The 27,026-nt window shown below is 54.4% G+C and overlaps 1 protein-coding gene across 1 annotated transcript in view; it reads left to right on the plus strand.

Moving 5' to 3' along the window:
* Positions 1–22,864, plus strand: part of SDK1 (sidekick cell adhesion molecule 1) — a gene marked incomplete at both ends in the record, with an annotated part of 840,970 nt that extends 818,106 nt beyond the window's left edge. Inside the window, 5 exons of the mRNA XM_079719129.1 lie at positions 567–731; positions 3,724–3,861; positions 6,345–6,465; positions 6,850–6,979; positions 22,619–22,864. Coding sequence (XP_079575255.1) covers positions 567–731; positions 3,724–3,861; positions 6,345–6,465; positions 6,850–6,979; positions 22,619–22,864 — 800 coding nt within the window. The remainder of the gene's footprint in view (positions 1–566; positions 732–3,723; positions 3,862–6,344; positions 6,466–6,849; positions 6,980–22,618) is intronic.
* Positions 22,865–27,026: the final 4,162 nt, after the last annotated feature.

Raw genomic sequence — 27,026 nt, forward strand, 5'->3', positions numbered from 1 at the left:
AGGGAGACGCAAGGGGGAAGAGATATGGGAACATATGTATATGTATAGCTGATTCACTGTGTTATAAAGCAGAAACTAACACACCACTGTAAAGCAACTATACTCCAATAAAGATGTAAAAAAAAAAAAGAGGCGTTCAAAGTTTTTTCTTTGACCCGCCGGCTGGATTGTCGTTTCCAGTTAGAAAGCAGTGGGACTGAGAACTCAGGTCAGCAGCTGGTGCACGCAGGCGCCACTGGGCCAGCGGGTGTCCTCGGTGAGCCTGAAAGGTGGGTTTAGGGACACGCAGCAGGAGGTGGTCGGTGGGCAGCCGGAACCCTCCACCGAAGGTGAGATCCAGTCAGAAACCAGAGGCCGGAGAGCACTGGGGAAAATGCTTCCACCCAGCTTGCAGCCTTAGCGGAGTCCAGTCACCAGGGGGAGGCCCCTCTCCCGCCTGTGCCCCCGGCCCCGCAGCTCCCCCAGCCTCAGGCTCACATCCGTACCCCGGGGAGGGAGCTGGGAGCTGAGGGCAGGGTGGGCATCCACGCGCAGGCGCCCTGACCTCTGCTCTCTCTGCCCCGCAGATGAAGGCCTGTGGGACATGTTTGTGAAGGATATTCCACGGGGCGCCACATCCTACACCGCCAGCCTGGACAAGCTCAGGCAAGGAGTGACCTACGAGTTCCGGGTGGTGGCCGTGAACCAGGTGGGCTACGGGGAGCCCAGCAGCCCCCCCGCTGCCGTGTCAGGTAGGAGCCCTGCCCGGGAATCCCGGGGCGATGCCCCTCCTTCGGGGGCAGGGAGGGTGACCTGGAGCCACGGTGACGGAAGGAGGACTGGCGCGCGCCTCCCGAGGAGCTGGGAGGACGGCACGGGCCCCGCGCACTCCGCACTCCCGACCACGCTGTGCTCCAGCCGTTCTGAATTCTCGTCTCTCCCTGAGCGCTGGAGCCACCAGCTCCAGCCGGGCGGGGTCCCCCCACGGAGGAGGCTTCCCAGGCAAAGTGGAGCCCAAGACCCTCCACGAGGGGACGCGTCCTCATCGTGGAGCCATGGGCCAGTCTTGAAAAGCAAAGATCGCCCCCAGCAGCCACCGGGGAGTGTGTTAGCCCTTGACACGCGGTCGTGTCCGACGGGGACCCCGGCGAGCCCTGCGCCTGAAGTGGGAGGTGCCCGCCCCCCGCCCTGCTCTGGGTGGAGCAGCAGACACGGGGGAGGCCAGGCTCCCTTTCCCAGAGCTCGAGTGTCAGTGGAGACAGACTCTGTGCTCACCAGTGACGTGGCAAGGGGTGTAACAGCTGGGGGTCAAAGTGACTGCCCGAAAATCAGGAAGGGCTTTTCAGAGGAGGGAGCCTGGGTCTGGGTCTTGAAGGGTGCAGGGGGACGGCTGCAGGGAAGGGAGAGCCTGGGACGAGGCAGAGGAAGTAGCGGGTGAGGAGCCCGGTGAGGACCAGCTGGTGGGGAGGGGAGGGCGGGTGAGGCTGGTCCCAGGCGCGCGTGAGAAGCGGGTCTCCACCCCGCCTGCACCTTAGGGTCACCCCTCGGGAATGCCTAGAAAACAGCCACGCAGGACCCCACCCTGGACAGCAACTGCATCGCTGGGGGCACAGGTCTGGGCTTGATGATTGTCTAGCTCCGCAGCGGTCCTTACGTGCAGCCAAGATTGCGAGCCGGGCTGTAGAGGGGTCGAGTGGGGGCTGGCCACGGGAGGTGATCTGGAGACGGGAGCGGGTCAAGTCCGGGCCAGAAGCCACGAGAGCCTTCCTTCCCGTCAAGACAAGTATGTTTCCCTTCCCTGCAGTCACATTTGTCCAAGCTGCTGACTGCACTTGTTTAAATTGAAAGCATCCTTCATCCTTTCCCTGTCGTGAGTCTGGAGGAAGGGTAGCGTCTTGGGCGCTCAGGCCCCTGGTCTCGGAGCAACGTGAATCCCAGGGGCGCTCAGTGAGAGGGGCTGCAGGATGGACCCGGGCACCACTCGCTTGTTTAACGAACAGTACGTAGAAAAGTCAAATTTTCCTTGCTTCCTTCATCTTTATTAAGAAAATTGTAAACACACCCCAAAGTAGAGAGAATAGAATAAGGAAGCCCCAGCACCCATCACCCCAGTTCAGCAATTCAAGATATGCCTCCCTTGGTCCATGAACAAGAAATCATTAGAAAGCAATTCCAAATGCTCAGAGCTTTTAATTCCACACACGCGGAGCCAGTGGCAAAGGCTAGTTCCTACGTAAGCACGCGGATCCCGGCCCTTGAGGTCATGGGGCACCGTGGCTGGACCGTTCTTCTGAAATCCGTTGCATCCCCGCGCTGGCCTTGGCTGCCAGCTGGTCGGCAGTCCGCTCATCTCATGGTTTCGAGAAGCCAGCAGGCCGTCACCTGCCGGCACCCCTCAGGCCCCGCTGTGCAGACCGGGGGTGGGGAGCCCGACTCGGGGCCGGAGTCCTGTAGCCCAGCCCAGGCCTTTCTGCCCAGGCCTGCTCTGTGCCACGGCCCAGCAGTTGGGTTGGATGTGTTGGCCTTATTAGATGGGAGATCTAATGTACAGCCTGAAATCCAGCTCATGTATTTTGGATTTAAAGTGCTGTCATCTGTCAGGCCTCCCTGTGCTGTTACATGATCCAGAGCAGACGCCCCCCTCGTTCCCAGGGTGCACACGCTTCGCATCCATCCAGTGAGGTATTTACAATAAGGGAGAGGTCTTTTCTGGGGGTTTCTGCTCCTGGGAGCCAGACCTTGGGCTCCACCTGTAACGGGCTTCCTGTTCCATCCCTCACGTCCGATGCCCCGAAACAGGGAAGCTCGTGGAAGGCACGAGTGGGACCCCGGGCCGTCCGACACCTACCGAGAAGCAATTCCCATTTTTCTCGTCTTAGTAAACAGAATAAAACATGAGGAAGACGATCCTTCTTCAAAGCAACTTTCAAGTGAAACCTTTTCTGTTCGTTCTGGGAAAACGTTATCTAAGGGGGGCCCGTTGTTCGGCTCAGTTTTGCTGGAGGATCGAAATAAATAAAACACAGCCCAGCCTCCGGGGCTGGGGGCCCTGATGCAGCGGAGGAGGCCGACAGGTAGTCAGGCAGGCCCACCCAGCCGGAGGGTGCGAGCAGAGGTTTCTGGGCAGGTGTGGAAGGGTCCGGTGCTCGGCACGGGCAGGGCTCGGGTCGCGGGGTTCCCATGCTTAGACCGACCACACCCCGAGGCCAGTAGGGGCATCACTGAGGCCTTTTAGGAGGGGCCGACTTCCCACCTGAGAACGCTCTCTGTGATGTCAAGGGTTTGAGCACAACGGGAAGAGGCGACACAGTTGAGCAGTGGTTCCGGTGGCCCGGGCGGCAGTGGTGGCCCGGGGGGGTGGCAGTGGGGATGGAGGTGGCCAGGGGACTTCGGGGCTGTCTGGGAGGGAAGCCCCGGCACTGGGAGAGACGAGCAAACCGAGGTGCTTTTGCTCCTCCCTCCCTTTAACCCAGATGAAATTGAGAGAATATAAGCACGATGGCCAGGGTCCAGGACAGTGAAGTCTCTGGTGGGGGGTGCGGGGGACAGGACCCTGGGCCCAAAAGAGACGGTGGAACCAGAGCCTTGTCTCTGGGTCGGTCTGCCCAGGACAACCCAGACCAGGCAGGGGTTTTACCCTCCCCGTGCCCGGGGCTGCCCCTCGAGTCCTCCCCTCCCCCGCTCTCGGCAGGGACTGAGCTTCTGTCCCACGTGACCGAGTCCGTGTGCCGTGTCGCCCTTCAGCTCAGGTGGAGAGCCCGTTCTACGAGCAGTGGTGGTTCCTCCTGGTGATGGCGCTGTCCAGCCTGCTTGTCATCCTGCTGGTGGTGTTCGCCCTGGTCCTGCACGGCCAGAACAAGAAGTACGGGAGCTGCGGCCCAGGTGGGACGGCGCCTGCCTTTCCCTGTCTCCCCACGGGGGAGCTCTGTGGAGCTGAAACGTTTGGGGTTTCCCTCCTGGATCTGGGGTGCCCACATCCACATTCCATTTCATTCGATAAAACAGGCACCGCAGACATCCCTTCGGAGGCAGCGGGTGCAGGGAAACAGGCGCTCTGGACCTCGGCCACCAGAGTCTGTCCAGCTCTGCCCTCAAGCGGGCCGTGTGTCCTTTGGGTCATTTGGCCTCTGTGAGTCTGTTTCCTCATCTGCACGGTTGCTCAAATGCAGGAGTATTTTGTTAAGTGATGATGAGAAAGCGGAAAGCGTTAAACAGATGGAAAATCGCACTTTTCAGTATCATGAGAACAGTGAGTGGGGCACGTCTCAGGCATCCGGTGTGGCTCGGGGATGGTACAGAATCGTGTCTGTGGCCCAGCCCCCCTCACTAACACAGGGGGAGCGCCTGCCTTAGGTCCCGCGTCGCAGCTCTGAGCCCTCTGTGGGCCGGGTCCCCGGTGTTCCCAGCACAGCCTGGCGTGGCGTGTAGTAGGTGCTTAGTAACCGTCCGTTGCTAAAGGAATCACCATCATTAGAGAAATGGACAAACTTGGGCAAAGCCGACCACAGAAGGGCACATACAGTGTGACTCCGTTTACAGGAAGGTCAGGAACAACCTAATGAATGGAAGTTTCTAGAAGGCAGGGTGGTGGGTGTTCTTAGTGGAGAAGTATAAGGAGTGAAGGTCCGTGAGGGAACCTTACGGGGTGCCGGGAACACTCTGAAAGCTCTGTGCAGCGGGGGCCCGCAGATCCCCTGACCCCAGCCCCCCGCACCATTGTCACGGCACCAAAAGGGTTCATAAAACCGGGCACCTAAAGTGCCTGCCATTTGCTTTTGTAATATTAAGCCATTCATCCCTCCAAGAAAGGATTTATTTTTTTCTGTATAAATTCACTTCTAACAAGTGTTCGTAAATCAGATTTTTATTCCTACGGGTTTACAGTGTAGGAATGGCATGTCATTTTACTGAGTTAATGCTATTACAGAATCCTATGTCTGGCGCAGAGAAAATCTCCCCGCTTTCACTTTTCTTCTCCATCTGGGAAACAGACCTGAAAAGTCCGATCTGACCTGCAGCTTCTGATACTCAGCCTCACCCTGGAGCATTAATTTAACGTCATCATTGAAGCCCAGGGGGGAGAAAAAAAGAAAAGAAACACTTGTCTACCAGAATGTCTCCCTGCGTGCCCAGGAGACACACAGAACCTAAACCTTTGCTGCTGCAGCCTCGTTCTAACCCTGCTGCTCATGCTGCCTTGTACGACGTCAGAGTCCCCTTCTGATAACAGTCTCCACCTGCTCTCCTCCCATCAACCCAAATCCCTACTCGCAAGCAGCTTCATCTTTCATTCACCACTCTCTGTGTTCTGCTGGCTTTTCCCCGTTGCACACGAGGAAAACATTAAGGTGAGGTGAGGGCTGTGGGATCCCCAGCAGAGAGGACCCTTGCGGTTTAGAAAGGCTGATGAATTTTACAGACACACATGGAGCCCCTGGTGTGTGCTCGGGCAGCGTCCCGGGGGCTGGGATGTAACTAAGAGTGTAATTGTGTGAGCATAACTGGGTCTGTGCTCCAAGAGTTTATAGTCTGGTAAGGAAGACAGACGACCACAGGGAACAAGCCAGCGCAGGAAAAATGCAGACATGGTGACGGCACCATGGAGAGAAAAAACACAGGGCGAAGGGTTCAGGGTCCAAATGTTCTCTCTGGTCTCATGACCCTTGAGCTGTGATCTGAAGGAGGGGGTGAGTGATAAGTCAGGAAGATGGCTGGGGGAGGGGCTCCCAAGGTGGGGGAGGGAAAAGGGGGGTAGACCAGCCCGAGCAGAGGGACAGCTGTGAGGACACCAACTCTCATGCCAAACGAGGTCGGAGCCGCCAGGACCTCTTCTTGTCCTCGGGTTACTTGTAACTTTGGCCGGCTAATGTATTTTAGAATATGTTTTGATATGTATTTATAGACTTGTTTTAAGTGGTTTTCAGTTACATTCACAGACACGTGTGACCATCATCACCACAGTCAGGTTTGGAGCATTTTCATGACCGCAGAAAGAAGCCCTGCACCCTTTAGCTATCACCCCTTATACAGTTACTCTCCACTTACTGTTTTGTTCTGTGACTGTGAGGCTTTTATTTTGAAATCTATTGAATATTTAATTTCTTCAATGGTTTAAAAAGTTCACGTATTCTGAGTACTCTTTAATAAAATACTGATCAAAATACTCGTATTTTGGTGTCAAGCAGAATAAACACCCAAATACTAACGTCATTTTGCTGCAGGGTTGACATGCAGCCTTCCTCCGCAGCCTGACTCTGCCTGCCTGGCTGGCTGACGCAGGCCGGCCCGGCCCTGGGCTCCGTCCAGCAGGCCATCGGGCAGCAACTTACTGCAGCATCTGTGCTCGTTTCCCCGCCCGGCTTTAGGTAAGAGCATCTCCAACATGGAGGAGTCCGTGACCCTGGACAACGGGGGATTTGCCACCTTGGAGCTCAGCAGCCGCCACCTCAACGTGAAGAACACCTTCTCAAAGAAGAACGGGACCAGGTAGGGCTGCAACAGCTCCAGCCCCCGGTGCTGCCTCCCCCTGAGGGCTTGCTCGGCTGTGCCCACGCCCACGGGCCCCCCAGTGGGGTAGCGCCGAGCCGGGGGTGGGGGGCAGGGTGGTGGGGAGTTAGGGATGTTTTAAAGACATTTCCAGAGACGGAAAAAGAGGGCAGGTCTCAGGTGCAGCGACGTGGTCTCAGGAGATCTCCCGGCCCCAGATGGGGCAGGCGTCATGCGAAGCTGCAGGGGGACTGCGAATTGTTTGCATTGGGGGTCAAAATGGTGCCGGAGGCGGCGGATTTCTCCCACTCAGCCTCGAAGCAGGCCAGAGGGTGGGTCGGGAGGCCTTGGTTGGGGGGTAACTGGTATCCCCGTCCCACCCAGGTCCCCGCCTCGGCCCAGCCCCGGCGGGCTACACTACTCAGATGAGGACATCTGCAACAAGTACAACGGTGCCGCGCTGACCGAGGGCGGGACCCTCCAGGAGAAGTCAGGGGACGCGACGGAGTCTGAGGTGGGTGCCTGTTATGCGGGCCCGCCCCCTCCCCAGGGGCCCCGCGACCGCACGGGGCAGGCAGAGCCGGGGACAAGCGGCGCCCCTTCCCGGACGAGGAGGGTCCTCGCTCGTCTCTGGCCCCCAGGTCCCTGGCTCGAGGCTGGCTCCTAGGTCAGTCACTCGCCCAAAGTGGACGTCGATCCGCAAACCATCCTCGTTCCATTTTGTTTTCGGAAAGAGACCCGGAGTCTTCTGGAGGTCACCGTGGAACTTGGTGGCCTCTGGACCCCGGCTGGGTAAAGGGGGCCCCGAGCCTGCCCAACTGGTACCACGTGGGACCCCCGCCCCGGGTGGTGGCCTCCCCTCCCGCCGGCCCCCCTGCTTGCTTCCCTGTGCTGAAGAGGGCACTTTGGTCACAGCGTCGCTGGGTCAGTTAACAGGGTCAGGTGAGCAGGACGGGAGCCCTGGGGCCAGGGAGACCCCGCCCCGAGGGGCTGTCCGCCTCCAGCTGAGACCCCCGGGACTCTGCCCTGCCCGTCCCAGGCCTCCTTCGCGCCTGCGCACTCCCCGTGGAGCTGAGCGAGTCCTGGGTGAGGCCTCCGTCGGGGGTGGGCGGGGGGCGTTCCCTAGAGGCAGCCGTGGCGGTGTCTCCGGGAGGGGCTCCGCTTCCCCCACAAGCGCCCCAGTCAGTCTCTCACGTTCACGAACAAAACCGGTTGAAGCAGCCGGTAGAGAGCTGGGGCCCGGTCAGTCCCAGACTGCTTGGTTTCAGAGGTGCTGAGCCTTGACAGGGATGAAATTCACCAAGCTCTCTGATGGACACGCAGGCCCGCCCCACCCCTTGGCATTCATACTCTAAATCAATATTTAATCTAAAATAATTCTCACCGTCATTCTGATCGGAATTTAGGCCTTATTGAGCCCTGAGGCTCAACAAAATGGCTTCTTTTAAATTGTGGCTTAGGTATGAGGTCACAGTGGGACTGGGACAGCAGGGGGATGGCAGGGTGGCACCAGCTCGCTCGGTCGGCCTCATGTGCTCTGTTGACAAGGACGCCGGGCCCCACGTCTGTACCGTAGCCGTGGGCGCAGGGAAAACAGCAAGCAGCACTGCACATGTTCAGAAGGAACATTTGTCTACAGTTGAGGGGCTTTAGATTTTCAGGTGAAGAGCTGCAGACACTGACCTGCCTCTTCCTGATAAGGACGCCGCAGCTTGTACCAAAAGCAGCACGTTGGGAAGCGGCAGGTCCGCCGTCCAGCACGTTCTGGGTCAGCAATTAGAGACAGTCACCAGCACCTGCCTTGATGTGTCCTGGATTCCTGGGCCTGCTGCGCTTAGACCATCAGGCCTCGTGGATGGTGTTCACAGTGACCGGGCATCAGCTCTGCGGGCTGCGCGCTTCACGGCTCCGCATGTGCTGAGCACTGACTGAGCGCCTGCTCTGGGCCGGGCACGCTCGTTCTACGCTCACACCAGCCCTGCGAGGTAGAGCGGTTCTCGTCCTTGTTCACACCACAAGCCTGAGGCCAAGGTCGTTCCACATGCAGGTGCTGAGGCTGCACACACAGCCCCACCCCACGAATGTGTCCAGAGCTTACTGACCCCCGCCCTCACCATCTCCTGCAGCCCAACTCCCAGGTGCCTGTGGCCATTCCCAGCACTGCCAGGACTGGATTCATCAATTCTGGACTCTTTGTTCATGAAAGCACTCTCAGAATGGGTTGATAGGAGGCATTCAGTCTGTTTCTCCTCTCACACATGCGGGTGTTTTGAGATTCAGATTTCAGCTGATTTGCATGGAGGATTATTAAATGCGTACAGCCACTGAGCTAGGCATATACACACATGCATATGTGCACACGTACATGCATTCCTAAGTACATACACGTGTACACATGTGGAGGAAGAAGGCAGGGAGGGAGGAGGGGAGAGGGACGTGGAATCCACAGTACGTCCTGCAAGGAGGTTGTTCAGATCCTCACGTAATAGATCAGAGAGCCAAGTCTTGACGAGGCTTTTTGTGTGTGTGTGTGTGTGTGTGTGTGTGTGTGTGTGTGTGTGGTGCGCGGGCCTCTCACTGTTGTGGCCTCTCCCATTGCGGAGCACAGGCTCCGGATGCGCAGGCTCAGCGGCCATGGCTCACGGGCCCAGCCTCTCCGCGGCATGTGGGATCTTCCTGGACCGGGGCACAAACCCGTCTCTCCTGCATCGGCAGGCGGACTCTCAACCACTGCGCCACTAGGGAATCCCTTGAGGCTTTTGAACGTCTTCCCCAGACGCACACTGATGGGCCTCGGGCTCGCAGCTCCATCTCTCCTGCCAGACCTGCTGTGCAGAGCTGAGCTGTCGTAGCCCTGGGATGTGTGGCTGAGTGAAGGAGGGGCCTTGGCAAGCCCTGTGCCTGGAGGAAGGGGTTCCTTCTACGATTCCCACAGATGCTTTTTGGGTCCTAATGCTTTTCGGTTCAAGAAAGTTGATCAAAGGTGTGGATGCTCTCTCCACCCAGGATTTTCACCTTGAATCTGGGGCTCCAGCCCCTGCCCCGAAGCCTGTGGTAGTCGCCTCCAGCGAAGGCCCCATGGAGTCCAGGCTAAGAACTCGCATGTCTGGGCTCTCTGTCTGCTCCTGGGTTCTCAGGTAGATAGGGTGAGGCCCATCTTTCTTCCAGAATTATGTGCTCTATAATCTTGCTGGGTCCCGACTTTGACCCTTATGATTTGGGAGAATTGTAGGCAGATGCATGGGATCCCAACAGAGGGACCTTGGAAGTGCCAGCTCCAATGGGAACATTTCCTTTGAACCACATCTTTTAAACAACCAGATTGAGATGTAATTCACATACCACACAAGTCACCCATTCGCCATATTGGTTATTTAGGTGTGTGTGTTTTAGTTTCCTCAGATTTATGAGCTTCTCAAATCTTCTTCTGTTACTGATTTTTAATTTTATTCCATTGTGGTCAAAGAACACACTTTGTATATTTTCAATCCTTTCAAATTTATTGATTCTTGTTTTATGGCATAGCATCTGGTCTGTGCTGCAAGAATTCACTTGCAAAGGGTGTGTTGCTCTGCTGTTGCTGTGTGGTGAGTTTCGTGTGTGTCTATTATGCCTGGTTGATTTACAGTGCTGTTCAAGTCTTCCACACTCTTGATCTCCTGCCATCTGCTGCATTGAAGTCTCCAACTATTATTGTTAACATTGTCTATTTCTCACTTCATTTCTGTCTGTTTTAATCTCATGTATTTGCAGGCTCTGTTTTTAGGTGCATATATGTTTATAACTGTTGTATCTTCGTGGTGGATAGACCCTTTTTATTAGTACAGAGTGTCCCTCTTTTTCTCTAGTAACAATTTTGTCTTAAAGTCTATTTGGTCTGATATTAGTACAGCCAACTCCAATTCTCTTTTGGTTCCCGTTCACATAGTGTATCATTTCCATCCTTTCACTTTCAACCTATTTGAATCTTTGGATCTAAAATGTGTCTCTTGCACGCAGCATATAGTTGGATCATGTTATTTTATTCATTCTGCCAATCTCTACCTGTTCACCAGGTTGTTTAATCCATTCACATTTAATGTAATTACTGCTAAGGCAGAATTTACCTCTGCCATTTTGGTGTTTGCCTTCTATAAGTCTCATGTCTCTATTTCTCTATTTTTCCTTCGCTGTCATCTTCTCTTTTGAGTGGATACTTTCTAGTGTACCATTTTAACTCCCTTGTTTTGCTTTTACTATATATTTTTTCAGTTATTGTTTATAGTGATTGCTCTAGTATCAGTATTTGCTTCAGATTTATACTAAATCTCTATATTTCTGGATAGATCTATTCCCTCCTCCCCTCTTTGTGTTATTATTATACATATTACATCCATATATGTGGCAAACCCAAGAATGCATTTTTATAGGTATCATTTGATAGAATTTTGTGTCTTTTCAAGAAGTTGAGAGAAGAAAGGTGAGCAAGTATCTATTTAGAGTTTATCATTTTAACCTTTTTATTTACTATTTCTGGTTCTCTTCATTTCTTTATGCCTCTTTGCACAGCTATTGTTAAGTATGTTACATTTCTATATATTATAGGACCAACAATACAATTATATACATATTATTTTATGAAATTGCTATTTAAATCAGATAAGAGAAGAAAGGAGAACAAATAGGTAATTATACTGTCTTTTATAATTCCCTATGTAATTACCTTTGTTGGTACTTTTTGTTTTTTCATGTGGATTTGAATTACTCTCTGGTGTCACTTGCTTTCAACCTGACAATCTTCCTTTAGTGTTTCCTGTGAGGCAGGTCAGCTAGCAATGAATTTTTCGGGTTTTGTTTATCTCAGTATATCTTTATTTCACCTTCATTTTGAAAATAGTTTGTTGACTATAAGATTCTTGGTTGACAGTTTTCTTTCAGCACTTTGAATGTGTGACCCCATCGTCTTCTGTCCTCCATTTTTTCTGATTAGAAGTCAGCTGTTAATATTATTTGAGTTCTGTCGTTCTGGGTAAGTCATGTTTCTCTTGCTGACTTCAAGGGTTTCTTTTTGTCTTTGTCTTTCAGAATTTTAACTATGCTGTGTCTGGGTGTGAATCTTGTTCCATTTATCTTACTTGTGGTTTATGGAGCTTGTCGGGTGTGTTGACTTTTTTTTTTTTACCACATTTGGGATGTTTTCAGTCATTATTGCTTCCAGTGTTTTCTCTGCTTCCTTCTTGCTCTTCTCACCCTGGTACCCTCACTATGCTTCTGTTGGTTCACTCCGTGCGTTCTCACAGTTGTCGGGTGCTCTGTTCGTTTTCTTTTCTTATTCTTTGTTCTGTTTGTTTTTCAGATTGCATAATCTCTACCATTCTGTCTTCAAGGGCACTGAGTCTTTCCTCTGTCAGCTCAAATCTACCACTGAGTCCCCCTAGTGAATTTTTAAAGTTTGCTTATGGTATTTTTCAACTCCAGAACTTCTCATTAGGTTCTTTTTAAGTCATTTCTGTCTCTTTATTGATATTCTCTACTTGGTGTGGTAGTGTCAGCATCCTTTAATTCTTTACACATGGTCTCCTTCAGTTCTTTGTTAAAGTCCCCTACTATGATGGTGTTACTGTCAATTTCCCCTTTTGTGGCTGTTAGCATTTGCCTTATGTATTGAGGTGCTCCTAGGTTGGGTGCATAAATATTTACAATTGTTATATCTTCTTCTTGGATCAATCCCTTGATCATTATGTAGTGTCCTTCTTTGTCTCTTGTAATAGTCTTTATTTTAAAGTCTATTTTGTCTGATATGAGAATTGCTACTCCAGCTTTCTTTTGATTTCCATTTGCATGGAATATCTTTTTCCATCCCCTCACCTTCAGTCTGTATGCATCCCTAGGTCTGAAGTGGGTCTCTTGTAGACAGCATATATACAGATCTTGTTTTTGTATCCATTCAGCCATTCTGTGTCTTTTGGTGGGAGCATTTAATCCATTTACATTTAAGGTAATTATTGATATGTATGTTCCTATTCCCATTTACTTAATTGTTTTGGGTTTGTTATTGTAGGTCTTTTCCTTCTCTTGTGTTTCTTGCCTAGAGAAGTTCCTTTAGCATTTGCTGTTAAGCTGGTTTGGTGGTGCTGAACTCTCAGCTTTTGCTTGTCTGTAAAGGTTTTAATTTCTCCATCAAATCTGAATGAGATCCTTGCTGGGCAGAGTAATCTTGGTTGTAGGTTTTTCTCCTTCATCACTTTAAATATGTCCTGCCACTCCCTTCTGGCTTGCAGAGTTTCTGCTGAAAGATCAGCTGTTAACCTTATGGGGATTCCCTTGTGTGTTATTTGTTGTTTTTCCCTTGCTGCTTTTAATATTTTTTCTTTGTATTTAATTTTTGATAGTTTGATTAATATGTGTCTTGGCGTGTTTCTCCTTGGATTTATCCTGTATGGGATTCTCTGTGCTTCCTGGACTTGATTAACTATTTCCTTTCCCATATTAGGGAACTTTTCAACTATAATCTCTTCAAATATTTTCTCAGTCCCTTTCTTTTTCTCTTCTTCTTCTGGAACCCCTATAATTTGAATGTTGGTGTGTTTAATGTTGTCCCAGAGGTCTCTGAGACTGTCCTCAATTCTTTTCATTCTTTTTTCTTTATTCTGCTCTGCAGTAGTTATTTCCACTATTTTATCTTCCAGATCACTTATCCGTTCTTCTGCCTCAGTTATTCTGCTATTGATCCCTTCTAGAGTATTTTTAATTTCATTTATTGTGTTGTTCATCACTGCTTGTTTCCTCTTTAGCTCTTCTAGGTCCTTGTTAAATGTTTCTTGCATTTTCTCTATTCTATTTCCAAGATTTTGGATCATCTTTACTATCATTATTCTGAATTCTTTTTCAGGGAGACTGCCTATTTCCTCTTCATTTGTTAGTTCTGGTGGGTTTTTACCTTGCTCCTTCACCTGCTGTGTGTTTTTCTGTCTTCTCATTTTGCTTAACTTACTGTGTTTGGGTCTCCTTTTTGTAGGGTGCAGGTTCGTAGTTCCCATTGTTTTTGGTGTCTGTCCCCAGTGGCTAAGGTTGGTTCAGTGGGTTGTGTAGGCTTCCTGGTGGAGGGGACTAGTGCCTGTGTTCTGGTGGATGAGGCTGGATCTTGTCTTTCTGGTGGGCAGGTCCATGTCTGGTGGTGTGTTTTGGGGTGTCTGTAGCCTTATTATGATTTTAGGCAGCCACTCTGCTAATGCGTGGGCTTGTGTTCCTGTCTTGCTAGTTGTTTGGCATAGGGTGTCCAGCACTGTAGCTTGCTGGTCATTGAGTGAAGCTGGGTCTTGGCGTTGAGATGGAGATCTCTGGGAGATTTTCGCCATTTGATATTACGTGGAGCTGGAAGGTCTCTTGTGGACCAGTGTCCTAAAGTTGGCTCTCCCACCTCAGAGGCACAGCACCGACTCCTGGCTTGACCACCAAGAGCCTTTCATCCACAAGGCTCAGAATAAAAGGGAGAAAAAATAAGAAAGAAGGAAAGAAAGAAAGGGAGGGAGGGAGGAAGGAAGAAAGAAAGAAGTAGGATAAAATAAAATAAAGTTATTAAAAAATAAATTATTAAGAAAAAAAAAGTTTTTTAAGTAAAAAAGAAAAAAAACCAGACGGTCAGGACCCTAGGACAAATGGTGAAAGCAAAGCTATACAGACAAAATCTCACACAGAAGCATACACATACATACTCATAAAAAGAGGAAAAGGGGAAAAAATAATATATCTTGCTCCCAAAGTCCACCTCCTCAATTTGGGATGATTCGTTGTCTATTCAGGTATTGCACAGATGCAGTGTACATAAGTTGATTGTGGAGATTTAATCCGCTGCTTCTGAGGCTGCTGGGAGAGATTCCCCTTTCTCTTCTTTGTTCGCACAGCTCCCGGGGTTCAGCTTCGGATTTGGCCCCGCCTCTGCGTGTAGGTCGCCGGAGGGCGTCTGTTCTTCGCTCAGACAGGACGGGGTTAAAGGAGCCGCTGATGCGGGGACTCTGGCTCACTCAGGCCGGAGGGAGGGAGGGGCAGGGAGGCGGGGCGAGCCTGCGGCGTCAGACGCCGGCGTGACGTTGCACCAGCACGAGGCGCGCCGTGCGCTCTCCCGGGGAAGTCCCTGATGCCGGGACCCCGGCAGTGGCGGGCTGCACGGACTCCCCGGAAGGGGGGAGTGGACAGTGACCTGCGCTCTCACACAGGCTTCTTGGTGGCAGCAGCAGCAGCCTTAGCGTCTCATGCCCGTCTCTGGGGTCCGCACTTTCAGCCGCGCCTCGCGCCCGTCTCTGGAGCCTCCTTTAAGCAGCGCTCTGAATCCCCTCTCCTCACGCACCAGGAAACAAAGAGGTAAGAAGTCTCTTGCCTCTTCAGCAGGTCCATACTTTTCCCCGGACTCCCTCCCGGCCAGCCGTGGTGCACTAACCCCTTCAGGCTGTGTTCACGCCGCCAACCCCAGTCCTCTCCCTGCGCTCCCACCGAAGCCCGCGCCTCAGCTCCCAGCCCCGCCCGCCCCGGCGGGTGAGCAGACGAGCCTCTCGGGCTGGTGAGTGCCGGTCGGCACCGCTCCTCTGTGCAGGAGTCTCTCTGCTTTGCCCTCCACACCCCTGTTGCTGCGCTCTCCTCCGCGGCTCCGAAGCTTCCCCCCTCCGCCACCCGCAGTCTCCGCCCACGAAGGGGCTTCCTAGTGTGTGGAAACCTTTCCTCCGTCACGGCTCCCTCCCACTGGTGCAGGTCCCGGCCCTATTCTTTTGTCTGTGTTTATTCTGTTTTCTTTTGCCCTACCCAGGTACGTGGGGAGTTTCTTGCCTTTTGGGAGGTCTGAGGTCTTCTGCCAGCATTCAGCAGGTGTTCTGTAGGAGTTGTTCCACATGTAGATGATGTATTTCTGATGCATTTGTGGGGAGGAAGGTGATCTCCGCGTCTTACTCTTCCGCCATCTTCTCTCGAAAACCTCCTTCAGTTCTTTGAACATATTATAATAGCTACTTTCAAAGTCTTTGTCTGCCAATATTTGGGGCTCCCCAGAGGCTGCCTGCTTTTTTTCCTCTGTATGGATCACACTTTCCTGTTTTTGGAAAACAGCTCATTTTCGATAATATATTGTATCAACTTAGAATACTGATATTCAACCCCCCTGGTTGTTGTCATTGTTGTTTGCTTATCTGCTTATTTGTTTAGTGACTTGCTGGACTAGTTCAGGGAAGTCCATTTCTTCAGCAGTGTATACCCTTCGATGTCACCCCTCAGAGGTGCAGCCTTGGGCACACGTGCAGTTTCCCTGACAACCAGGGATGACCGGTCTTAGCCAGGGTCCCCTTGTCTCTTGTTCTTGCCTCCCCATTGAGATTCTGGATTGTTTACCACCACGGGTATCACACCCAGCTGTTAACCTCCACTACCTGCTAGCTCTATTATTTTTGACAATGCTCCAGGGTATAAATTACTCCATAGTTTGATCCAGTTACAGCCCAGACCTTTTGCAGTGGCAGGATGTTGTTAACCTTTGAATTTTTCTCTGACCCCCAGAGGGCTCTCCTTAGCTGTCTCTTTGCCTGGTTCTCGCTGCTAAACTTCTGGCCGGTTTATTATTACTTCACTTGTCGCTATCATGGAGCTGCCAGCTTCCTCTCAATTTCTCACCCCTGTGGTCGCCATTGTTTCCAGCAATGCCCTTAGGCCTGCTCTGGCCCAAATACAGCCATTCCCCTCGGGCAGAGCAGGGGCGCTCTCTATTCTTAAGGACTGACTCTCCCCCTAGCAGGACCTCTGTGTCACAGCACCAAAGCTGGACTGGGGCCGACAGCCCTCTTCTCCGTAGTGACGCACTTGCTGAACCAGTGGGGCGCTGGGTGGAGACGGTAGCCCCTGCTCTTCTGGGCAGTGTGGAACTTCTTCCGTACTAGCCAGCTGGGGTGGGGGCGGTCAGGGCTTAGTATTCGCGACCTGCTGTGCCGGGTGCACATCATCCAACCTCCCAGCGAAGACGGGTGAGGAAAGGAAACCCAGTTCTCTTGGCCATACCTGCCTGGAATAGAGTCCTGCACTGTGGAGCTGGGGGTGGGCAGTTGGATGAGAGATGCCGGCAGCTTCCTGCTCCAGGTGAAACCAAATTGCTGGTCTAGGAGCTGGGTCTTCTTGGCCACATGTGCTCAGAGTGGAGCTTCTGTCACCCTGGGCTGAGGGGGATGGGGAGCAGGTCATAGGTCAAGTGGCTCAGACTCTTGCTATTTCTAGTGATTTTAGATTTTCTGGAATAAGTCTTCCCCCCTTTGCTATATGCCCTTGGCAGCAAATCCAGGGACTCTAAACGTTTATAGTTTTCCCCAGTTAAATCATTGTCCCACTAGGGAGAGGACCTGCTGGCTCCTCCGGCCATTCTGGAAGGATCTTTGTATTGATGGTTGGTCGACGGGGGCGGGGTCTCCTGACCTCCCTTCCTGCCTGCCCGCTCCTCCAGAGCCAGAAACCCTATGAGGTCTTGGCCGGAAGAGCTCTTTTGCGAAGCTAACATTTCACTAAAAAAAAATAGTGATGCCATCCTTTTCTCCCAATTTTCAGAAATATTGCTCAAGTGAAAATTCTAAGAATCCGTTCATAGGTGCACAACAACCTGACTGATCAGAGTTGCTCCGAATTAGCCCATCAGCGTCACATGACACGTGCTGTGGCTCTTTATGTCCCTCTGTTTAGAAATAGGAGGCTCTGTCTCCGTTTTATCGCACAGATGCTTATGAATTACGTCAGGGCTACTGTTCAAATCGCATCTTAAAAGTTGTTTTCGAAATCCAAAGAAACAGTTTTCAAGATCTCTCCTCCAACCAACTTAGAGCAACCCCCTCATGCTTAACTAATTCTCTAATAATATTTGAGTCTTTCATCTTGCCAATGTAGTACCCAAAGTGCTGAGATGATCTCTTATTAGCTGCTTGCCAGGCATCCATGCACCTTTAGAAACTCTCACAGTCCGTCTGCCAGCACATCCAGTCACAGGCTGGCCTCCTGCGGTTTCCTGGGAAACCAACACACAACGCTATTTCATTATCACACAGGAAACTTAAAAAAAAAGACCCTGCAGTGTTTCCTTTTTGTCAATAAGTCTAAATCACTAAAATACATCCTCATTAAAAAATAATAATGTCATATAAACAATAAGCCAGGCAGGCAGCAGAAGGACGAATGGCATTTTAATTCAGTGCCTTCTTGTGAAGGCAAAGGCAAGACCTGAGCAGGAGCCAGGAGGCCCTCGCCCCGGGCCCCGCCCTCGCCCCGCCCTCGCCTCGCCTCGCCCCGCCCTCGCCCCGGGCCCCGCCCTCGCCCCGCCCTCACCCCCGCCCTCACCCCCGCCCTCGTGTGTCGTGAGACCTGGGTACGCTCTCACTCTCCCTAAATGAACAGCAAGAAGCTAAAGGAGCAGCTCTTAGTCTCTCCTCTCCTTTCTGCACGATGGTTTTGTTCTCTCACAGTGGCTTTTGGGACCACTTGGCTGGACCCGCAGCCCTGCCACTCAAGGCTGACAGCCGCCCAGCTTGGTCCCCACACGAAGCACTCTGCTCTTCCAGATGCAGTGGGAAAAATCCCAGGGCAGGTTCTGACTGGCTCAGCTTAAGCCACATGCCCACCCATTAGCCAGTCACTGCTTTCTGAGGGTCAAGCCCTTCAGCCCATGTCACAGGGAAAGGTGGGACAAGGGTCACTTCCTTCAAAGGGTCACAGTTCAGACACAAACCCTGGGACCTCACTGTGAGCTGGACAGCCAATCCCGACTGTCTCCTGCCAGGCCCTCTTCTTAGTGCCCACATTTGTCACAGGCCTAGAGGACACTGAGATCTGTGGTTGAGAAAATGCATAGTGACACATAGCTACTAAGAGGTCTCCAGTGAAACTATGTTTTGTTAATCACGTGAACATACACGTGAGTGTGGGACACGTGATGTGTTCATTCCCGAAGCAGCGCTGGACATACTCTGAGAAGTGCTGGCTCCTGCAAGAGCTCAGAGCCCCCTTCCAGGCCGCCCCTCGGTGCCATCTGGTGACTGCGCACCCAGCTTCCCCACATCCTGAACAGCTGCAGGAGGGGGCACAAGGGTAGAAAGAGGGGAGAGAAGTGCCCCGCCCACCCCCTGGGTGTGGGACGTGTTTATAAAACGAGGGACCCCCGCATATGATGGCCTCTCCATCACCGGAGAGACCTGGTGTGAGACCCACCCATCGAAGTGTCTCTAATCTTTTGTACAGCTGGGGTCGAACGCGGCCCCGAAGGGTCACTGAGAAGCCTCTGTCTCTGCCACCTGGGCTGCGACGCCAGAGCTGGGTCTGCCCCCACTCTGTCCCCAGCCAGGATGACCCTGAGATGGTCACTGCTTCTGTGGGCCTCCATTCTCTCCAACACAAAGTGAGATGGAACCCAATCGCGACTTCTCACATTCGTCCTCACGTGGTTGGGACGGTGGGTGGGGAGGACCCCCAAACACTGAAGGGTGAAATCTTGAATCTTAACGTTCAGTCTTCAGATCATCATAAACCCTGACCCCGTCTGTGAAACCAGGAACCATATTGCTGTCGTCCAATCCTGAACGTTCCGTGAATTTTGTAAGGTCGGATCTTAACAAACGGCACCGCGAAACAGAGGAAAGCGTCAAGTGAGCTTTATTAGGGGGCGCTCCCGGGCGAGGTTCGCTGGTCCGAGAGAAAGGGGCCAGAGAAGTCGCCCCCGGGCGAGGGCTGGGCAGGATTTTATAGGGGAAGAAGGGAAAGGGGTGTGGTGAACCTGGGAGGGCGCAGGGAATTCCTTATCTGGTGGTCTCTTGGGGTGTCGTGGCACTATCTGGTGCCGGTTCCATCAGTCTTGGGACCGCTAGTCCCGTCCCTCGAAAGGCGGGAAGGCTGGGCCGGGTGGAAAGCCCCCAGGTCAGTTCCTGGAACTGGGTGGTCCGGAATGTCTCCAGGTCAGTTTCTGGAACTGGATGGTCCGGAGAGTTTCGGTCTGATGCAACCTGTGAATCTGATTGCGTTCCCCTGCCTCGGGCCAGTTGGCCTTACAAATTTCTCATGAGGAAAGAGGGCTTCGTGTCTTCCTTCCCCTGAGCTTCAGGAAATTTAGAACCAAAGTCAGTGTCTGAAAAAGTGACAGACCCAACTCAGGGACTGTTAACAGATTCCTCAGCTTCTCTCCATGACCTTTGTCCTCCTTTCTCTGAGTTTACACAGAGCTTGGCCTTGTAAGCCCCTCAAGGCCTCTAGAAAACAGAGGAAGGATAAATCTTAACCACCAGCCACAGATGCAGGTGCCTGATCTCTTATCTGAAAAAGATACACTTTCAAGAACTGGGCATTCCTCAGGTTGGGGCTGAGTCCTGTGTCGGGTCACATCCCCAGCAGGGCCAGGGGGGCACTCTCGTGGACCCCACTGTGTTTCTGCAGCAGCGCCTGAGGACACCCACACCGGCTGGCCTCCCAGCAGTTCAGCTCGGGGTCCGCGGCACTTGAGCTCAACGCAGGTCAGGCTCTGCCTCCAAACGAGTTGCAAAAACAGCCTTTGGTTTTCAGAGCATCACGGGCTTGGGACTGACAACTAGGGGCTGGTGAGCCTGTTAAGCCGCGTGCAGGAGGGGCTTGGAGCCGGGAAGCCCGAGGCCTGGGTGACCGGGCTCAGGGGCCCGGGGCCCACACGGCCCTTTTTCATCCATAAACCGGAATCCGAACTCCCAGCTCGCAGGGTCACGGTGCAGCGACAGAGGTGGCACGAGGCTACTCTGTGGTGAGCAGTGTCCACAGGAAAGAAGCCTGTGCCGCCTCTCGTCATCGCTGTCCAATGATGGAGGAGCTGTCCTCCGCCTCTGGGATGTGTTGGGAGGGCACGTTCGTCAGCCCCCGTTTCCAGGAGCTATGCCTCAGCCATGTACGATGTCACAACACGAATGGTTTACATTTAACGTGCTGAGAATTCCCAGATCTGTGACTCACCGTTGTTACTTTATGTAACTATTCCATTTAGAGCAAGGGTTTCAGTCTGTGTCCAAAAAATCCCAGAAGTCTCTGGCTCCGCCGTATGTACACGAGGGGTGTCTGCACAGCCAAGAGGCTGCCCGCTCTCACAGCACAGAATGCTGCTCCCCGGGTGCGGACAGCGTGAGCCCTCGGGTCCGAGCTGCCTTTGGGGGCGGCCGTCACCCCCAGACCGCCAGGTGAAGGCCAGAAGGCGACTGTCCCCCCCTCCCCTGCCCCCACCCCAGCCTGGCCGCTGCTCAGAATCCTCCCAGAGCCTCCAGGGAATACACGTTCCCGGGCCCCATCCCAGACCCACTGAGTCAGGAGAACAGAGCGGGAGCCGCCGCCCAGGAAGCTGTGCTCTTCCTAGACTTCCCCGGAGATTCTGAGCCAGCATTAGGGGGACACTCAGTCCTTTATACCGCCCAGGCCTCCGTCACCGTCCGGGGAGAGGAAAAAGGGCACGTGTGGCTGAACCTTTGACGGCTCGGCCCTGGAGCCCAGCGGGGAGGCGCCCTGCCCGTGGGCGGCTGGAGTGTGAGGGACCAGCCAGTCACCCGCCCACTGCCCACGGTGACCTTCACCTGGCAGGGTGCCCCACGAGGGGAGGGGCTTTACTCGGCCACGATTCCTGTTCCCTCCCTGAACTTGAAAGGCCGGAAGCCACCGTGCCTGCAGACCCATTTTTGGCACATGGACGGTGGCCTCTGTGAGGTCCAGGGTAGCGGGCGCGGGGTGGAACCCCTGTGCTTTCAGGGTCTGGGGAGCGTCTTGGGTGCGGGTCCTCACAGCAGAGCCCGGCCAGCCTGGGTGCCATCCCCACCCACTAGGGGGCAGGAAACTCCCAGGATTCAGGGGAGGGGCCCCGGGACCACCTGGCAGGTCTGGGACAGGGGAACCGGGAGCCCTCCCCACTCTGGGAAAATACTTCGGCCTCCACTGTCTGGATTAAACCACCCTCCAGCACTGAAAATCCACTCCCAAGACCACACAATACACGGCATAGAGTTTTACTTCAAGAAAATGAACATAGAAACTGTGCGGGCTAAATGCTCTTACTAGAAACTGCTGCTTTGCTTTGTAGAAAGAAAGCGGGGAAAGACCCTCAGAGGGACTGATCTTGAACCATCAATGGGTGGCCCACTTCCTCCACCAGCTGCTCTGTGGCCGCATGGTGAGGGGTCAGGTCCCTCAGTGCCTGGAGAGGGAGGGGCCCGAGCACTTTAGACACCACGACACCGCGTTCCTTTACGGTGTCCTTTCTTGGCAAGCTCCCCTCGGAGATCGGCATGGATGTGACACTCCCTGGAAATGTGTGTCCCATGAAGGACAAGCCTCCTCCTCACCCCCTCTCAAGCTCAGGATCGGGTCCCATTGGTCTGTGAGAGCCTGCGTCATGGTCTTGAGCCGGCTTGGCCCCCAGGCCTTGCACATTACCATGCTCTTCTGTATTCTCCACTGCGAGCATACACACCATCCCCTTGAGGCTGCGTAGACCCTCCTGGGTGGGAGATGGGGCGTAGACCTCTCCTGGGTGGGAGACGGGGTGTAGACCTCTCCTGGGGTGGGAGTGCTGTGTAGACCTCTCCTTGGGTGGGAGGGGTGTGTAGACCTCTCCTGGGTGGGAAATGGAGTGTAGACATCTCCTGAAGCAAGAGTGCATTGTAGACCCTCCTGGGTGGGAGTGCTGTGTAGACCTCTCCTGGAGCACGAGTGCAATGTAGACCCTCCTGAGTGGGAAATGGAGTGTAGACCTCTCGTGGAGCACGAGTGCAGTGTAGACCCTCCTGTCACAGGCTCAGGCACAGTGATGGGTTGGGGAGCAGAGACTCAAGGGCAGTGAGACAGCACGTTGCCTGGCTTGGCGCAAGCTCAGCCCGGGTCTCTTGGGGGGAGGTCTGGGGGGGTCCGTGCGCGGCTTGTGTGGAGTGTAGGAGGTCTGGGGCGGGGGAAGCGGGAGGAAACAGTTGACCTGCACCATCCCACCGCGGGCGGCCAGTGCTGGTTCCCTTCCTGGCCCTGCCTGTTCCCTGCTCAGCCCTGCTGCCCACGGCTGCCCTCCCGCATAGCTCACCCCGTCCGTGACCGCCCCCCGTGTCCACGGCCCCCCTGAGCTCCCCCCAGCCCCCCAGCCGCCTGGCTGATGCCTCGCTGTCCATCCGTCTGTCCGCAGGGCACCGAGTCCGAGTCTGAGGACGCGCTCCCCCAGCACTCCTTCGTCAACCACTACCTGAGCGACCCCACCTACTACAACTCGTGGAAGCGGCGGGCGGGCGCGGCCCCGCACAGGTACGAGGCGGTGGCGGGGGCCGAGGCCGGGCCGGCCCCACGCGCGGTGGTCACCACGCAGAGCGCCGTGTTCGCGCCCGCCGCCCACGGCGCCCGGACTCCGCTCACCGGCTTCTCGTCCTTCGTGTGAGCGGCGCCGACCCCGCGGCGACCCTTGTTAAGACAATCAGCTCCGGGAACTGGGCTCCAGCTTGGGTTTAAGAGGATCTCACGCCTGATGATTGATTTTTACCCACTTGTGAACGCGAGATTTCAATTAGGAAAGTTTTTTTTTTTTTACTGGCTTTTTGTAACATCGCTGCAGGAAGCGGGTTTCTTTGTTTTTCTTTTCTTTTTACGAGAAGGTGTGTTTCACTGGTGCAAGGGCTTGTCACCCCGACCTGGGAAGACCTGAGCCCTCGGGTCCGGGCTTCTCCACCCTGCGCCGACTAGGAGGGCTGGTGGGGAGGGAGGGGGTCCAGGGAGGCCGCGCCTCTTGCAGGCCGCTCCCTTCTCTTCTCTAACCCCTGCCCGAGAACCAGCGGCCCGCCTGGGGCTCCATCCCACCGTCTCCGTCTCCGGCGTGCGAAGAGCATGTGTGTGACCCAGGCTCAGGGCTTCCGGACCCAAGGGCGGCCATCTCTGAAATGTCCTCACTCGGCAGTTTGTAGGCGAGGAATCGGCTTTAAGGTTCCTGGCCGCAGGGCCACAGATTCCAAGGTTCCGTTCGGCGTCCTTCCAGGGGTGAAATATTCGGGGCTCCCCGTTCCTTTCTTCCTTTCGACCTCGCAGCGCAGGAGCGGGAAGCACCCCTGCTGGGAGCCACCGCCGTGGCCCTCGGCAAGCCCGCTCCTCCCCTGGCCGCACAGCACACGGCCAGCCCGCCAAGCTGAGCGAACGAGGCAGCGGCTGCAGAATCGCTCGCTGTGTAAGAGGTGTGCATTGTTAACCAGAGTATTTTTTAAATCTTTTTATCTTTTTTTAAAATATGTCACATGAAATGAGTGAGTCTCAGCTGTCTCCAGGTGCCTTTTTATTAATTGTTTAGCTTTGTACATGGGAAAGACGAAGAGCGACAGTGTCTCCAAGTATAGCAAAACGGCTCTGAGAAGAAGGGGTCCCCAGCCCCTCTGCCCGCCCCCGTGCCTGCCAGGCCCTGCCATGCGCGTGGCCCGCGGCTTTCCTTGCAGCGCACGCGGCCTGGGGCCTCCGGGTTCCCGCCGCTGCCATGACTGGTGTGGCTGTCCCTTGCCCGACCCCAGGCCAGCTCTTAGCCTTAATGGGTTTTCTGGAAACCGTTTTTTACTTTAATTGTTACTGTTTTGTTTTCGTTTTTTAGCTACATGGAAATAGCGTGAACTGTTTTGAAACTCCAAACCGTAGCTCTGCCTCTAGCCCATCACATCATTTTTTGCAAAAGGTGTGTGAGGTACAGGTGGTCAAGCCGTGGTCCCAGGGCCAGATGTTCCCGGAATGCTGCTGCTGTCAGTGGGGTGTGCCCCGCCCCCCCCGGGGGGGGAGCACTGCAGAAGGACCCCGCCGGCTGCCCGGTCAGCCGGAGCCTGTCCACACCCCCCAGGGCACAGGACGGGCCTGCAGGTCCCCAAGGGGGAAGGGCTGGGCCAGCCACCCACGCCAAGGGGAGCCAGTCTCGTGGCCACCTGCGTGTCACGTGGTCTGCGGGGTCCCTTCCTCCCACGCCTCCTCCAGGCAGAGGGCTGTCTTAACCCTCTGATTTCAGAGTTGCTGGGTGCGGTCTCCCCAGGAGACCAAGGAGAGTTTTGTGTTGCTGAACAAAGGCCTCTTCTGTTTGAGAGTTTTGTGTTGGGTAAAAAAAAACCTTTCAGCTTCTCTAAAAGTAGAGGTAGGAGGTGTGGAAAGGTTCCTTTCTCTCTCTCCTCCTCCTTCTTCCTTCTCTCTTTCCTTCCTCCCTCCCTCCCTCCCTCCCTCCGTTCTTCCTTCCTTCCTTCCTTTTCTGTGTAGAGGGGAAACGTTCTAAACCAAAAATCCTAGACGCTCTGCCCAAAGCCTCTCCTGCATGAGAATCGCTCCCTGGACAGGACCCGCCCAGGGCACAGGGCCAGCCACCTCAGTCCTCTCAGTCCCAGACGGGGAAGTGGACAGGAAGCCCCAAGGCTGCAGCTCGAATTTCTCGGAGGACGAGCGATCGACAGAGAACGTGGACAAACACTGCCTTCCGCACTCTGCTCTCTAAGCCATACGTCCGTTGCTTTATATACGGGAAAGTGCTGGCACGTCCTAGCGTGGGGACGACTTGGTTTGAGGCGTGTTTCTGGCTTTTGGGCTTTTGTGACAACAGGACGCCTTTTTCCCCAGGCTCATTATACTTCATGTGTTTTCTCTGCTCTGAACGAACCTCTTTGGGACGGAACAGGCGGTCCGAGGCGGCGATGGGCGTTGGCGTCCGCGCTCCGCCCAGTGGCACTGGCGCTGTGGGCCGTGGGAGCTACTGGACCAGAGGAAGAGTGGGGTGTCTCGGGTTAGATTTCAGCCTCCAGGTAGTGTGGGCGTTGAGAAGCGTCGATTCCTAACCTCTCGTCTTTGGGGAGGAACAAAGAAAATCACAGGATAGGAAAATGGATGCTGGATTTTAATCTCGGCTCTGAAAAAAAGGACGAGCACCGTTTCTCTAACTGAGACCAGGAGGAGTGTCCTATCCCGCCGCCTTCTGAGCCATGATGCCCTTCCGGTGCCTCGCGCTCAGCTGTCGCGGAGTCCCCCGTCAAAGGCCCCGTGATGGGCAGGCGAGCTGCCCCTTCCGTGTGAGGACCCGCAGCGAAGCAGCCGCAGGGATGGGTTTGCGCGGGTTCCCGTCCCCACTGGGGCCTCCGGGCACAGGTTTCCAGGCCAGTGAGCGGCCGGGCGGGGCTGTGGGCAGTCCCTGTGGTTAGCGGGCCGCGTGGGGCACATCTCCTTGACTGCACCTCCTCCTCCGAATAAATCGGTCCAAACCAAGGCCTCCCCTTCCCGGCCATGCTTTCAAGGAGCGCTCGGTAAATGTCGCGGAAGAGACGTGATGTGGGACAGCTCCGGCGGAGACCGCGGAGGGTGGCGCGCGCTCCGTAAACCCCTGCGACGCTGTGCCTGCCCTGGACCGCGACGGGACTGAAGCATGGTGTTTGCGTAATGTTTCTAAGGCTTTGTAGCATGGTTTTCAGTTTTACGAATTCCTGGCACACTAGTCCTTGTCCCAGTGAGCGGTCATATCCACGTATCCAGATGCGGCTCTTTGATTCAGCATCCCTGTAGCGGGGACCCTCTGAAAGGTGGGAGCACGTAGAAATCCAGGAACTGAGCTGGTCTGCTGTGCGTGCCTCATTTCCTGTCAGCCTCGCCTGCTGGTTTATCGGGGGGCTTAGGTCAGTCCTGAAGTCTTCCCAGCAATTTTCTGGAATTGTGCAGAAAACTAGATCTCCTTTAAAAAAAAAACATTGTAGGAAGACAGGGAGGTGCTATGGGTACGATTTTTAATAAAAGCATCATTTTGTTCCTTATGCGCCTGTGATTTTCTTCAGCAAGTGTTGATGAAGTGACTCATGAATTCTAGGGCTGTAGGATCGAAGACTGAAACGTCAGCCCAGTGCTGTGCTGGCCCCTCCTGGAAATGCAGGTGTGGACGCACAGCGGAGGTGAGGTCAGAGGGGTTCAGTTTTAGATCTCCCGGGGAGAGGCACGCCGGGGGAGCAGCCCGGCCGGGTGGCCAGGGTCCTGAGGCGAGCAGCCTGGGGCCCGCACACCCGGGCGTGGCCAGCAGCCATCCTCAGTACAGCCCCCCACCGCCCGGAGTACCCCACAAAGACTCCACAGGTGCCTGGAGGGGAGACTGCTCTTTGCCAAACTTAGCCTTGACTGGGGGGAGACTGCCCCCTCCGATGGACCCTCCCCTCCCCTCTCCATGAAGACCCAGAAGGTTCCGGGAGCCTGAGGCCCTTCCCGCCCCTTCCAGCTGGGCCCGTGTGCCCTGGGGCCAAGTTGCCATGGGTGCCAGGGTCCACCAGGAGGGGCTCGGCTTTGCCCTCAGCCTCAGCTCCTCCCAGCCTCAGAGCGCGGCTCTCCACATGGTGCTCAAAAATCCCAGTGCCCGGCCACACCCAGGCCCAGGAAGACAGAACCTCTGGGGCTTGGGCCCAGGCATCCAATTCTCGGGGGAAAAGCTGCCCGAGTGATTCCAGGTGCCACCAATGCGCTGCGAGGACAGGGCCCGGGGGCTGGGTCGAAGGAGGGAGAAGGGGGCCTGTGCTTCCGACTTGGCCCTTTTGCTCCAGAATTAAACACTGACGAGCCAGAGGTGA

The sequence above is a fragment of the Hyperoodon ampullatus genome (assembly GCF_949752795.1).
Source record: "Hyperoodon ampullatus genome assembly, chromosome: 14".
Lineage (NCBI taxonomy): Eukaryota > Metazoa > Chordata > Mammalia > Artiodactyla > Ziphiidae > Hyperoodon > Hyperoodon ampullatus.